The 15,293-nt window shown below is 40.8% G+C and overlaps 1 protein-coding gene across 1 annotated transcript; it reads right to left on the bottom strand.

Annotated features, from left to right (window-relative positions):
• Positions 1-13,956: 13,956 nt before the first annotated feature.
• LOC133888922 (auxin-responsive protein IAA33-like) lies at positions 13,957-14,872 on the bottom strand. The gene is made up of 2 exons (XM_062329316.1): positions 14,386-14,872; positions 13,957-14,239 (listed from the first exon to the last, which is right to left on the bottom strand). The coding sequence occupies exons 1-2, from the start codon at positions 14,754-14,756 to the stop codon at positions 14,152-14,154; spliced, it is 459 nt and encodes a 152-aa protein (XP_062185300.1). The 5' UTR covers positions 14,757-14,872; the 3' UTR covers positions 13,957-14,151.
• Between the last annotated feature and the right edge of the window lie 421 nt (positions 14,873-15,293).

The following is a 15,293-nucleotide window of genomic DNA, read 5'->3' as shown; positions in this document are numbered from 1 at the left end:
GCTGCAATCTGAAATTGACCGACATCAGATTAAATGCCACAGTACATATAATGAATTGAAACTACACATTTGCATTTAATGATGCTTACCGTGTCGGCCTCTGTCATCCCACTCTTCCTATTACGAAGGGCTTTAGCATAGTGGCCGCAGAATCGCTGCACCATGCCGTTGACGAAGGTCCACCTACCCTGAAGAGACTTCTTGTTCCGAGTGGTAGGGAACTCCTTGTGCTCGTGGTAAAATGTCTCGATCCTCTGCCAGAAAGCACCCATACTTTTGTTCGTCCCCACCACGGGATCCATACTCACGTTAAGCCACGACTTGACTAGCAGAAGGTCCTCCTGGATCGTGTAACTGCTTCCACGACCACATGCCGCTGGCAACTCGTTCTGTTCTTCGGACGTAGGAAGCTGCGTCCTGATGAAGTCATCCTGAGTGGGCGGCACAACATCATCCCACGGAATGTCATCCTCATCACCCCGAAGAAATGGGGCATACTCCATACTGCTCCTGAAATATGTGACAAAGGGTATGAAATACATGAACCATGCACTTTATTCGACAAAGACAGTACACAAAAGACAGTAAGCAACATATGGTTTGGTTATATCAGTACAACACATGAACTCGACAATCCAGTACACAACACTACGTTTATTACCACTGCAGTAAAGCAAAGTACATAGAGCAATTTACTGCAGACGCCACGACCTATCGGATTCTACTGACATAGAGTCCGCTGAATCTCCACACAACAGCTCATCGCCGCTCCAATCCACTGGAACAATGTCGTTGCAGTCGACATCCTGTGAACCGGACCCTTCCTCGAGCAAAGTGATGGTCTCGGACACTTCCTTGCGGCCATCACCTTTCTGCAGCGCATCTTCCACTTGGAACACGAGCATCTCCAGTTCCCCGACAATGTTCTCGACCTGAAGGAGAGCTCGGTTCAGGTCCACATCGGCGGGGGTGCCCTCCGTACTCAAGTTGTCTTTCACGATGTTCTTCAGTTCTACCACCATTTGTTCGACGTGGTCCTGCATTTTGGAGACAAGGGCGGCAAGCGAAGCGGCGTCCATCTACAACCAATGAGACCGATGGCTCAACTGAGAATCTGTTACCTACCAATCATGCATGAATTCTGTACATGTACCTAATGTACCTCTGCATACTATTGCAGTACAATAGCAGTATTACTACCCACAACAGCTACGAAGATGGAACATATGCTGACACTTGCAGTAAAATGCAGAAAAATAAGATGACAACTTTGAGGCAAACACATGTCATTCTGTGGCCTGCCGTAGCCAAAATTAACCAATCATTCTGGTACATTACACTATCTAATCGACCATTACTATCTAAAATGAATTAAGCATTCTGGTTCATTGCACTATCGAATATGCCTGACACAAACAGATCATATGGAAAAAAAACAGGTCATTACTAACAGGTATTTGCATCTAGCATGAATAGTGTGGACAACTGGTAGGATAGGAGAGCACATGACTCCCTCATCTCAGGTTTCTCAGAAACAATTAGGAGAGCACATGGAGTCCCTCATTTGGTTTCAGCCTGGGAAACAGTTTACACAACATAATCCTAGGAAAGAATTAGCTGTGTGTATATATAAGAAAGATAGTGTGTATCCTCAAAGAAAGACAGTGTGTATATATAAGAAAGACAGTGTGTATATATAAGAAAGATCAATGCATAACTGCATATAGCTCAATCAAAGCAACACTAGCCACACCAGCTAGGACAGGAGAGCACATGACTCCCTCATCTCAGGTTTCTCAGAAACAATTAGGAGAGCACATGGAGTCCCTCATTTGGTTTCAGCCGGGGAAACAGTTTGCACAACATAATCCTAGGAAAGAATTAGCTATGTGTATATATAAGAAAGGCAATATGTATCCTCAAAGAAAGACAGTGTGTATATATAAGAAAGACAATGTGTATATATAACAAAGATCAGTGCATAACTGCATATAGCTCAATCAAAGCAACACTAGCCACACCAGCTAGGACAGGAGAGCACATGACTCCCTGATGTCAGATCCGCAGCTCAAATGCAAGTCTATCACAATTTTACTAATCTTGAGGTCGAGCACATGAATGCAAAGGGAGCAAATACCAATTGTTCAAGCTCTGGCCATAATTCAACTACATTGCTTTATCATCACCAATGCCTTCACTATGTGGTTTCCAGACCAACCAAGCAGTGTTCCAGTTAATAACCACAACAAACTCCTCGGTAAAATGGCTCAAAATTACTGTTCCTATGCTTGCGGCCGAACAACCTCTGGCCACCATGAATCGCCGTCCAAGCTACATGCTTTGCGTCTACGTGCTTGCCACAGCCACAACCGAACCGAGGACAAAACCAATCCCTAATCCCTAGCGCCGTGGAGAACCCAATCCCTAGCGCCGATGCACCCACCTCGGTTCCCCCCCCCCACCAGCGGCCACCGCATGGACTGGAAGTAGCGCGGGAGGACTTACGTTGCTGCCGACGTCGTCCTTGGTGCCGTCGCCGAGCCCGCGGACGGTGGGGACGAATGAACTGCCTCCGCCGGATCTGCTTCCCTCCTCTCCTCCTCCGCAGGGACCGCCGTCGAGGGCCCCGACCTTCCGCGCTTCCGCCCGAGTCCCCCCCCCCCCGCCGTCCTCACCGCCGCGGTGCCTCGCCAGATCCCCTTCCGCAGCGTCTCGGGAGCAGGTGCCTCTCCTATCCGCTCGCCCGAATGCGGCCTCCAGTGACATCTGCTTTTGCCGAACGGTTCCCCACCCGCATCCCTGTCGCACGCGATACCGACTCCGTTGGAGTCGCTTCCGGGCGCCCGCCAGCCGCAACAGCAAAAAAGCCGAGCCGATACTGACTCCGTTGGAGTCGGTCTTATCCAGCACCCTCTCCAACATTTCTTTAGCCCCCTTAACCAAAGTGGACCGCTTTTTCGTAGATAGTCATGAAATTGTCCTTCATATTTCCCTTTACCACCATTTATCTTCTCCAGCTCCTCTTTTGTAAATACCTAAAATGGCAAGCCCCAACTTATGTGTAGTAAAACCGCATTACAGAGTATTAGGAAGATGATTCACCTGATCAGGACCTGATAAATTAAGGTTCGTTTGTACACATTATCAGCAGAGCCGTCGCATATTTCAATGCACCCCAATCCTGAGTGTCGATGTTTTCCTTCTCAGATTAGTAATATGAAAAGTGGACTATTCGATTCGTATCAGATCCGTTTCCACCCTAATATGTGAGTGCTCATCTCTGCTTCCGATCTTGAATTCGTGTGTGTAAATTCAAGAGAGATCGTGTGAGATCTGTGTTGGTTGTGCTGGACAACACGCGAGGGTGTTAGGGAGGTGGCCGCGGAGAAGGTGGGTGCTGGAGGTGGGCGCGACGAAAGTGGGAGAGGGGGAGGGTGGCGTGGGGTGGGGCCGCAAGGAGGAGGTGGGGTTTGGAGGGTGGCGCGAACTAGGGGGTTGACTCGAAGGAAGCTAGAAGGGGCCCACCAATCAGGGCACAACTCCACACTATTGGGCGGTCGACGGGCCAATCGGAGACAAACAGTGAAACCAACAGTTGGGTTTTGCTCCTGCTGTGATAAGTAATAGATGGAATGACCGAATGCCTGCAAATATTTTCCTTAAATCTTTCCCCTCTTTTTTTTTTTGAAAAAAACCCAACCTTTTTTCTACAAGGGTTCGTTAAATCTTACAGCTAATATGTAATATTTATACTTGGCATTATAAGTTATGATTGCTCCACAAAATTATATGCAATATATACTTAAAAGAGCAAGAACCTCGTACCCCTTCGGCGACGTCTCACGGGCGATGCAGGGGGGCGCCCGAAACTGTCCGCCAGTGGTCGACAAATGGCACTAAGTGACGACTAGCATCCTTCTCGTCTCTTCCTCCTTCTCTCACCCTCGTGTTCTTCGCGTCTCCCATCAAGATGTGCTTTAGCTAGCCTTGCGCTCTGCTTGGTCGGCGGGCCCAACGCACCCCTATTATGGGCCCTGCACCTATGGCTCATCGGTGCACTCATGTTGCCATGCTCCCACGGCTCATTTGTAGCCACACGACATGGCGTCGCCATGCTCTGCTTGCTATTGCCGGGATCTGTGCAGTGGTGCCCTGATTTTGCATGGTTCGTTCGTCGTCAGTTGGGATCCATGAGGAGGTTGTAGGATTTGTTCAGTGATAGGTCCGAATCCATGGGATCCTAGCAGTGGTGTCCTAGATTCGCGTGGATTGCCCATTGGTAACTGGAATCCATGCGGAGGCTATAGGATTCACATGGTGACAGGCTGGTTGTAACACCCCAAGGACCGCAACAAGCCTGAAATGTCACTCAGACCAATCTATAGGGATGCTGAAGCTTAAAGGAAATTTTGGTAGCACCTCCCCCAAAACTGGAGAACTAACAGCATCACACATAGAGAGATAACAGTTTATATATTATCACACTAGCAACATATAAATCCTAGCAACGAAGGAACAAGCCACCACGAGCCAAATCATACATCACATGGCAAAGTGTTGCAATCTAACAACATAACAAGTTTAACCAAAAGATAAAGGTGAATGTGCAAGCGACGTGCAGTGTCAGACCCACCCAAATCACACTCAGCTTAATCGACACACTAGTCGATTAAAATGAGAGTAATTCCAGCAGTCCTGATATATACTCAACAAAGCCCAAGATCACAACATATACCGTTTATAACATGGTTTCATCACAAGATATAAATAAAGCGCAAAGGTTTAACTTTTATTACATACCTTGTTCACAAGTTTAGCTTCTACTTAGTAGCAGAGTTGTCATATGTAGTGGAAATATTTTTATAAAACAAAAGGTCAATGGTGCCTTTGCCCATAATGCACCATCGAGATTAGCTCACACATTCCTCATCTACTCCTGCCCATCACTAGCATTGGTAGAATAGAAATATCCATAAACAAGTTCATCATTACCTGCACAACTTAAGAGCAGCATCCTGAGTACGAAGGTACTTGCAAGACTTACATAATACGAGTATATACTATTTTTGACTCTAAGGATAATATATTTGGATGGATAGTAAGGAATAGCCACAAAGTTAAGTTGACTTAGTGAAAAGTACTTAATGTAATATAATGACATGAAACAACTAATATTGATAAAAAAATAATCAAAACCTCCAAAAACGTAAACTTACTCAACTCAAATAAGCATCAACAAATGCTTCTCCTAACTACCCACATACTTTCCATTTCACCAAACTGAAAGAAATCTACAATGTTGCCCGATGAAACTTAAGCGTGCTCCATGACCGAGAGCGCAGCAATTCGAATTAATCTTACACCCTACAGGGGGTATTTCTTTACCTACACGACACGAAACCATTCAGCTTGTGCAACCTACTAGCTACACAAGGGGTACCCATGAAAACCTTTTCCAAATAAGCCCCGATCGATTAGAGTATGTGCCTATAGGTGCAGAGGTTAGCTAAGTCCACTCTCAGAGCAACCTAGATATCTCTACAAGCCTGCAGCCCACAACACCATAGACTAACAATCCAAAGGGTCACTGGAACATGAGGTATTCGGCTCATCTTTACCATATTCGGATATATGATTAGTAATAAAAAGTACTTAAGCCAACAGACACCATAGATGGTGCTTAAACGATGCAAACGGTCTATAGCACCTAGGTCTCCTCTCCTGAACTACCGCTAACACCGCCCACGTCTCAGCTCAATTTTTCCAACTCACAAGCAGTCTATGGAACCTGGGTCTTCTCTCCCGAACTACCACTAGCACCGTCCACATCTCATCTCAATCTCACCAACTCATCATCTAAATTTGTCGAGATAATCAGTCTTATGCAAGCACAGCTCCTCGTTAATTTCGAGATAATGACACACGAATCAAGCTGTTTCTGCTGTCTGTCCATCAACGTGGATACAAGGACAGTGTCCACGTAGATGGTTGACTAACGCTAGACGATGATTAGACTCTAGTTAAGAGCTTGATGTTCAATCTAGTCGAGGACTTAGTGTCCAATGTAAATGTGTTTACACAATAATTAGACTCTAATCATAGAGTGACCGTCTGTCTACGTCTAGCTGAACATTGCAAGGACACGAGTTCAACAACAAACAGAAGTTGAAAGGGGACGACTTTCATAACAATGATACGAGATAGCTTTCCTTGGGATAGTTAGAGAGGCCCATGACTCGAGCACAGAAGGTTGAGGTTGACAGCAATTAGGGGTGCGAAACAATTTGAGAAGATAACAGAGGCAAAGCTCACTCAATAGTCCATATCATGTTATTATAACGGTATAGGCCATTTAACAAAAATACACACTTGAAACATTATCTTGGCAGATTTGCTAATTTGCAATCGCCTGAATTCTTTTAATCTCTCAATCACGTAAGAAACATAGGTACATACCTTAACGTTGCAATATTGCGTTGCTTGTTGGACACTCCCTTAGCTTGTCTTAAATACCATCTGCTTTCTCGTAATGTATTTTGATTCGGAAAAATAAGACCCAAACGAGAAAAGAAGAAGGAAACCAGATTTGCAGTAAACTGCAGTTGGAAAGTTTTGCACCTCTGACACGTGCAATTTTCTGAACTGGGACTACCTGATGGTGAAATACGAAATATTTAAGCACGATTAAGTAGGTTTCGTGTAAATACAGAAGATTGCCTGATTATTATACTTGGACTAGGTTAGGTATCGGGTATTCTTAATCATTGTCCATTTTGGCTTTGCCGTGACGCTTTTGAGAAAGAAAAAAAAAATCGAAACGAGAGAATGAAAAAAAGATGTCAAATTGATCTATGAGTGCATTTGTTCTTCAACAATTCTCCATCCCTGAGTAATAGTCGTGATAAAACAGGACTACTACAGCGTGGTATCTAAAGTCAGAGCAAGCATGTCGTGAGAGATTCGAATTCAATTGCTGGCCCTGATTTGGACAAGCATATAGCTGTTGCCTCTGGATCATTTGGGAGAGAGGAACCATGTCAAGTCGTCCAATTGCAGAGGATATTCATATTCTACACCCAACTCAATTCAGTTACCACAGACCAGTCATTCAATAGCTGAGAAAAGGTAAGATAGCAGTTTGTATGTATTTCTGAATTCTGATGCAATTAGGGTCCCATTGGTTACCTGCACAAGCGCAATCTAGTCTGACGGATGTCTATAATTTTAGGGACAAATATGTTTGATTTTACCCGCATACGCTATTTCAGCCTACCCCGCAAATGTAAATATACTCCCGCAACCTGGCTCAATGGATGCAGATTGTTGCATCCGCTCATACAGTCAGGATCACTTGTTAGTGTCACAAAATTATCTTTATATGAGCAACCAATTATAATTTTTAACTCTTGTATCTACTGATTTGACCTTAGATTAAGTCAACCAAATAGAAAACTCAGCTTAACCCATCCAAACAGATATAACTAACCAAATATTTTTCTTTTCAACAAATATAACTCCGCTTAATTTGTTTCTCCTAAATCTACGTACACGGTCCATACGAACAATCAATCGCACACTTAAACTACTTCCAGTCCAAGTATCATAGACATTAAATACCTTGTCACGTAGGACTGTTTGCTGAGCTAGCATAGAATTAACAGGAAAGAGAAGAGAGTGATATCTTATGCAAGATTAAACCTGACAAAAAATCTAACTCGACTATATAAGTGATGTCACAATTCATAGTCACAGACTTATGTAACAATTAATTGTTTTAGGAACATAAGAAACTACATAGGACACGTACGACATCAGGGGAGTTGTATCTTCAATAGTTTCATGTGACACGGCAGTTTTGGAAACCGTGATACCATACAAATGATTGGGAGTAGTTTTAGTGTATTTCCAATCAACTCCCTAAATCTTATTCTCTATATCTCCGTATAAGAAGCCTCTCTAAAAAATTTCATCTCTATTTTTTTATGCACTCCAATCGATTCTTAAATCTCGCTCCTAAATTCTACTCACCTATATTTTATTAATATCTTATAACTAAAAAAATATTTTCAACGGCAATATTTGAAACAGTTATATTTTCAATAGCTATATTTTTAACGGTTATTTTTGCAATGACTATATTTTCAACAGCTATATTTTTCTTGTCTATATATACAAGACCATTCATCTGGTTGTTTCTCCAAACCATTCACCTTGTTGTTTCTCCTCTACTATAGCAAAATGAGTCATTGATCTCTCTTGGATTAGTCGTCGTCATCGTCCTTGGATGATGACGAACTCATTCTAGCATCACTACACCTAACACACAATCAATATGAGCTAATAAATGCTCCACGACATGACGGTTTTGTGCCTGGACATCATGTGATTCATCGCAATAGAGAAGTCGAGCATTGTAGGCTATACCAAGACTACTTTTTAGATGCTCCTACCTACGGCCCAATTATCTTTCAGCACAGGTTTATAATTAGTCTATATGTTTTAATTCTACTTTTTTGTTTATCCTCTGGTTTATGGCTCATTCTTCTTTTCCACGCATATTTAGGATAGCTCATTCTCACATAGCGCAAGCTGTAGAAGACCATGATGACTATTTTGTACAGAAGATAGATAGAGCTGGACATCTTGGGTTATCTTCTTTGCAGAAGATTACTGTCACATTTCGAATGCTAGCTTATGGAGTACCTGCGGATGCTACTGATGATGACATTCAGATTGAAGAAAGTACTGCTATGGAGAGTCTTAAAAAGTTTATCAAAATTATTATTAAAGTCTTTTGAGATGAGTATCTGAGATCTCCAAATAAAAATGATACATCTATATTACTTACAATTGGAGATGCAAAAGGTTTTCCCAAAATAATGAGGTGCATAGATTGCATGTATTGAAAGTGAAAAAATTGCACTGCAACATGATAAGGTATGTATACCGGCCATGTGTACGAGCCAACAATCATTCTAGAAGTCGTTGCTTCTCAAGATCTTTAGATTTAGTATACGTTCTTTGGTTTATCAGGGTCTTATAATGATATTAATGTTCTTCATCGTTCCCCTCCCTTTGCAAGCTAATCAAAGAACAAGCTCCATAGATGAATTATACTATCAATGATCATAATTATATAATAGAATATTACCTTGCAGATGTCATATATCTTACACGGACCATATTTATGAAGAACATACAGTCTCCACAAGGCAATAAGAAGAAACTTTTCACCCAAGCTCAAGAAACATGTAGGAAGGATATGAAATAAGACTTTTGAGTTTTACAAGCTTGCTTTTGGGATCAAGACACACTTTGACAAATCATGATAGCGTGTATCATCATGCATAATATGGCAATTGAAGATGAGCAGAAGGAAGGACCAGAAGACTTCAATTATGATCAACTAGGAGAAAATGTGGAACCTTTCCATAAGGATACGCCTGATTTGTGGCAGCTTATTCAAACTCACAATAGGGATTAGAAACAAGCAAACTCACTCCCAACTTCAAGATGATCTTATCAAGCACATAAGGTCTAGTGTTTTAATAATTTATGATAATGTATGTAGTTTTAATATTATACGGTAATGTATATCGTTTTAATATTGTATGATGATGTATGCATTTTTAATATTGTATGGTAATGTATGTAGTTTTAAAATTGCGCACCTTCGTACTCACATACATTTTATAAGCATTCATGTGCATTTGGATGAATTTGTATATGTTTGGATTTTATTTGAATTCAAATTGAATTAAAAGAAGAATACCACATGAAATGATAAAAATACATATAAATAAAGCATTATAAAGTAACTCACTTAATTACCATATAACCTAAGGCTGAAAATATTTTTTGAAATTAGTCCATCGTATAAGAAGAATATTAGTGATTTTTTCAAATTTTTAAGAATTTATTTGATGCCCTAATAATTGTTACAAGTTATAAAAGTAGTTTTTTGAGAATTTTAGTTTAAATTGTACATATGTTTTTTTTAATGATTCCAGTTAAAATGAGTTACGTATAGATTAGAAACACGTAAAAGAATTCTAAGATTTTTAAAACAATATAAGACTATTGTTTTGATTTGTGCTACAGTCATCTTCTAAAGTAGGATGGGGAGGCTCGGAGTTCTCTGGAAGTGGCGAAGCAGGCGGAGATAGCCAGTGCAACAGTGATACCGAGCGGGATAGCCAATCGGTTGGAGCCTCTTTTTTCCGTCCCGCTCGGCAAATGAGTTGCTCTTATAATCCTCATCAAACATCGATGACAGAAGATCCATCTCCTGCATGAGCATCGCATCACATCGCATCGCATGATCAGAATCGCATCTTCTTTTCCCCCGTATCGGCAAATCCGCCAGGTGAATTTGAAAGTGGATGCAGACTTTGCGCAATCTGATTTGTGAACTTCTGCTAGTGAACAGAGCGCAACGAAGCAGCTAGCTTCGTTATGGGCCACATGTCTTGCCAAACTATGCTCCCTTGGCAGACCAACGAAATTGGTGCGGGCCGCGCGGCACCTGGACTGTCGGGTCATATGGCAGACCAAGCCCGATTCCCGCTAACTGCATGGACAGCCTGACAAACTTAACATGGCTTCAGGTTTGGATCCATCTCAGCTCAACAGAGAGAGAGAGAGAGCTGCTAAATTCCGGACGCACATGGTGAACTTTGTCACCGTTTCGCATCGAATTCGTGCATCCAAATCAGCAAATGATCGCACCCTGTTGGCCTCCAAAATTGACTCGATTGGGCCGGGGACTGAAAGCATGGGCGATTATTGCTCGCAATCATCTAGACGAGTGTCAGCGTCCACCCACCGTCGTCTTTCTCATGCATGCGCGTCATGGCATCTCCGAGTCCCAGCCCCAAACGCAACACCGACTCGTCATCTGATGCATCGCTTTTCGTCTGCCGCCACGTACGCCGGCCAGGGCGGGCCGGCCGGCCCCGACGGTCGTGGCGCTGTCAGACGCGCGCCAAACATGCTGAGGAAGTGAGCAGTGACAGATTTTCAGTTCATCGTGTCAGATCCACCGTCTTCACATCGTACTGTTTCCTAATAGTATATTGCTGGAGTATATTATAATTTTGCCGGGAAATCGATAATGGCGGCAAGGACGCATCAATGACAGTCATTCTTCGGCATCTTCAATATTTACGGATAATTATTATCTCTCAGTTACGAGATTATATTTCTTAAAATTTATAAGAGTCTTACCATTTATAACTTTTTATATCTTATAGAGAAGAGATATGCTAAAGTGCTTTATAAATATTAGCTCTTCTTCAAGAGCTAGTATTCACTGCTCTCTTTTCTACGAGATATAAAGAATTATGCTAATTATAATATTAAAAAAATTATTAGTTAAAAGATACCAGTTATCTCCCATGGGAGATACCTTCCGGTTCCAGAATATAGCTAGCTTGCCATCCCCATTACCATGAATCCATGTCTCCATCCCATCCTTTTCCAGCACTGACGAAGCCAGCGATACAGAAACCAAACGTTTTATTTAATTATTTGCCTGGTGATTTCACGCACACCATGGTTCGCGGACGTACGCAACATTGATGCGGGCCCTACTGTACTGATACGATGCGATGGCTACTTGTATCCGTATCACTCCGTGTCAGTCAGTTGCTCACCGCATCGCAAGGTTTAAACAATTTTTGAACCTCAAAATGCGGAGGTCACCAAATTCTTGATATTCGTGATATTCAAAAAATTCGATCGAAACCAGTTTGATCATGGCAAAAACCGATCGAATTGTGCATTTATTAACCGGATTATTTTACTAATTAATCGCTCTATTTTTTGGTATTTGATCTTATTTTTCGTGTTTCGTTTTGTGGTCGAAAACCACTTGAATTTTATTGAAACCATTCAGTTTTATCGAATTTCAGTAAAGTTCAAGAAAAATCATAAAAATAGCTCAAACTTGTAAAATTGATAACTAATTCATTTGAGCTTCAAATCAAGTGAAACTATTTGTTTGGTTTTTTAATAGTATCTACATGATAAAAATATTTATAATCATAAAAATTTTAAATATTTTTTGTGAGAAAATATATTTGCTAAACTTAGTTAAATGTATAGTTAATTCTTTGCTAATCCAAAAATCATGAAACCAATTTTTTAGTCTTCTTACATAATCCTATGTATTTTAAAAGTACATGAACTCATAAAATAGTTATTGTAATATGCAATATTGTGTAAATGTGTTGCAAATATATTAATTCATAATCAACCCATCACACCTCTAAAATTAGTGAATCCACTTTTATTAGTTTACTCATATTATGCTTTATGTAGGAAAAATAATGGTAGACATGAAAATGTTAATTACAGTACTATTTTTTAACATGCTCACTTTATACTAGTGAATTTTGTAAAAATAATATATAAATTAATAAAACTCTAAATGAAGTGGAAATAATTTTATAGATCCTCTTAAGTACACCATACACACACAAAAATATATGTTTGTATGTTAACATTTTCCTTAGTGTGAACCCTACTAAATGAGCTGCACACTTTTTAAAGCACTTTTTTTTTTCAAACTTACTCTCCATAAAATATGATACGAATGACATTATTTTTGAAAAAAAATCACAGAAAGTTTTAGAATTGTTTTAATTTTTTAGAATGTTTATGATTTTTTATTTTTAAAAATTTTAATTTAAATTTAAAAACCGATTGAATTTAGAATTTTGTATGGACCCATTTGACCAATTTTTACAAATATCGACCGGTTATCCATGAATTTTTGAACCCTGCTGCATCAATCAGGTCCAACATATCAATCACACCAAGACAGAGGCCAGCAAGCAAACCAATGACAGCTTTCGAGATAAAACACATCCGATTGATTATCGGTCAAAATCTAAAATTAGACAATAAATATGACTATATTTGTTAAAATAGATAATATATCATCATATTTATAATTTTAATATTCGTATTCGGCACCTTATTTATCGAAAATTGATTTTTGATACACCGTGTAAAAAAACGTGGTCTCAGGAATATTCAGCACACGAGATACCAAATATGACATATTCGACACATCATATACCGAAAATCAGCGTATTCAGCACCTCGTGTGTTGAATACACCTGATTTTCAGCATATCGTATGCCGAATAAACCCAATTTTCGACATATGAGGTATTGAATATGTGCTATAGTGTTCATATTCGGCACCTCATGGGTTGAATATAGTTGAGTTCATATTTTTCTCAGCGTACGGTGTATCGAAAATTAGTTTTCGGTAAATAAAATACTAAATATGAATGTTAAAATTATAAATACGACGATATATTATCTATTTTGATAAATACGATAGTATATATTATCTAATTTTATATTTTAGTTTTAATCATCAAGGACATGACTAATGGGAGAGGCCGACATGGTACGTGCGCACACTTGGATCACCGGTTGACGCAGAGAGAGCTGCACAGGCGCAGTGACAGTGCTATTGACACATCCTGTAATCCACCGTTGAGGCAGAGGGCCCCTACCGGACGCATGTAGGACCTTTAACGGCATCTTCGGCAGCTCCTCTAACTTATCTTTTATAGTTGAATATAAAAATTTAACTAAAAAATTCCCTTTAGCAGCACCCTTAACTCATTCTCTATTTTCAAATATAAAATACCTCTTCCATCCTCTGTCCAGCAACACCCTTACTCACGTGTGACTAACTTTTTACATGATATTAATAAAATAAAGAAGAGTGAGATATAACATATGAGATTTAGATGATTAACTAAAAGGTAAAAAGATATAGAAGATTATTTTTAAAAAAAATCCCTATATAAAATATAGGAGGGATGAGTTTACAGAGAGATGCTCTAAAGCCAACGACCCCTTCAATTTTTGGATATGTAAGATGAAGAAAAAGGAGAAAAGAGAACCTCCCCACTTGTTGGTTTTGGATCCGCTATTGTCTGTAATTGACTGAGTTGATTTGCTTGACACATCTCTGATCACATTGGTCATAACACAAACTTAATCGACTTTAAGTCCTTAACATTACAAGGTGAAACACAGAGACCCACACGCTAACCGCAGTGAACTAGATAGAGTAGAAGTAGAGGCTTGGTGTAATTAATTACACGTAATGTTTAATTATGCGTAGCTAATTGTTAAGCTCCACACACTGCTTCCTTCGGCTTGATTGTTTCGCTGGTATTATCCGGATCCTCTTCGCAACGCGGACGAAGTCCCTGCAATGCAATGCGAAGCTAATCATGAGGTGCGGTCGTCGAACACAAAAACACGTTAGGAAAGATTCTGTATTTTTTTCTCCGAATGGTAGAAAGGTTTTGAGTGGGAAACCGTAATCACGACATAATCATGAGTCTGTTCTTACTTCCAGTTGAGGTCGCCGGCGAGGAGGAGGTCGTCCTCCATGTCTTCGTAGGCCACGACGTGGCCGGGGACGGCATTGGAGAGGTCGATGCCGTGGTCCTCGCCGTCGGCGGCGCCTTCCGTGTGGTCGACGAACATGCGGCGGAGCGCGCCCGCGAGGCTGCGGTACCCCGTGTGCCGGCTGAGGTGGACGCGGTGGCAGATGCAGCGCCCGTCCAGGACCACGGTCACCGGAGGCACGACGCCCGCGGCCACGTCGTCCTCCTCCTGCATCGAAAGCTTCAGCAGCTTCCGCTGCTGCTGCTGGTCGGACGGTCCCGGCGCCGGGGGACGCCGCTTCGGGTGCTGCTCGAAGCTGCCGCTGCCGCTCATCGTGGATAGGGCGATGAGGACCTCCTGTCTTGATCTCGCCGGAGTTTGTGGTGGGCGGTTGTGGGAAGTGGAACAAGTGAAGCACTTTTTTCTTGATGGTTAGTTGTGTTTTTTGCGGGTGCAGTGTGAGGATTTATAGGAGACGGAGTCAAAGCCAGCGGAACTGGCTATTTGAAGGTGTGTTTGTTTTATTTTTTAATTATAATTTTTAATTTTTACAATTTAAAGTTATAATAAATAGACAGTTTTTTTTATAGTTTGTTTGTTGGATTATGGGAATCTGATTTCTCTTAGCTTTTTATAAATTATGAAAGTCTATTTTACTAATCTCTATAAAATTTTTTAATCTCTAATCTAAATTTTTTTTACAATTCAATTTTTATAATCTATAATTTACAAACTGTTTTTCAAATTTTAAACTAAAATAAACATACTGAGTTTGATAGACCGACCCGATTTAGCATAGCCTAGTTAACATATAATCTGTCAGTTCCGACTGACTAAATACGTTGTTATGCTAATCCACGTGCTAGAGAA

Source organism: Phragmites australis, chromosome 13 (genome assembly GCF_958298935.1).
Source record: "Phragmites australis chromosome 13, lpPhrAust1.1, whole genome shotgun sequence".
In the NCBI taxonomy this organism is placed as follows: Eukaryota; Viridiplantae; Streptophyta; class Magnoliopsida; order Poales; family Poaceae; genus Phragmites; species Phragmites australis.
Note: the sequence above shows the minus strand (reverse complement) of the source record. Positions and strands in the feature narration are given on the sequence as shown.

Excerpts from the sequence above, each read along its gene's own strand:
- LOC133888922 (XM_062329316.1), bottom strand. The coding sequence starts at position 14,756 with ATGAGCGGCAGCGGCAGCTTCGAGCAGCACCCGAAGCGGCGTCCCCCG. Across the intron at positions 14,240-14,385 it reads GCCGGCGACCTCAACTGGAA|GGACTTCGTCCGCGTTGCGA; the intron begins GTAAGAACAGAC and ends ATTGCATTGCAG.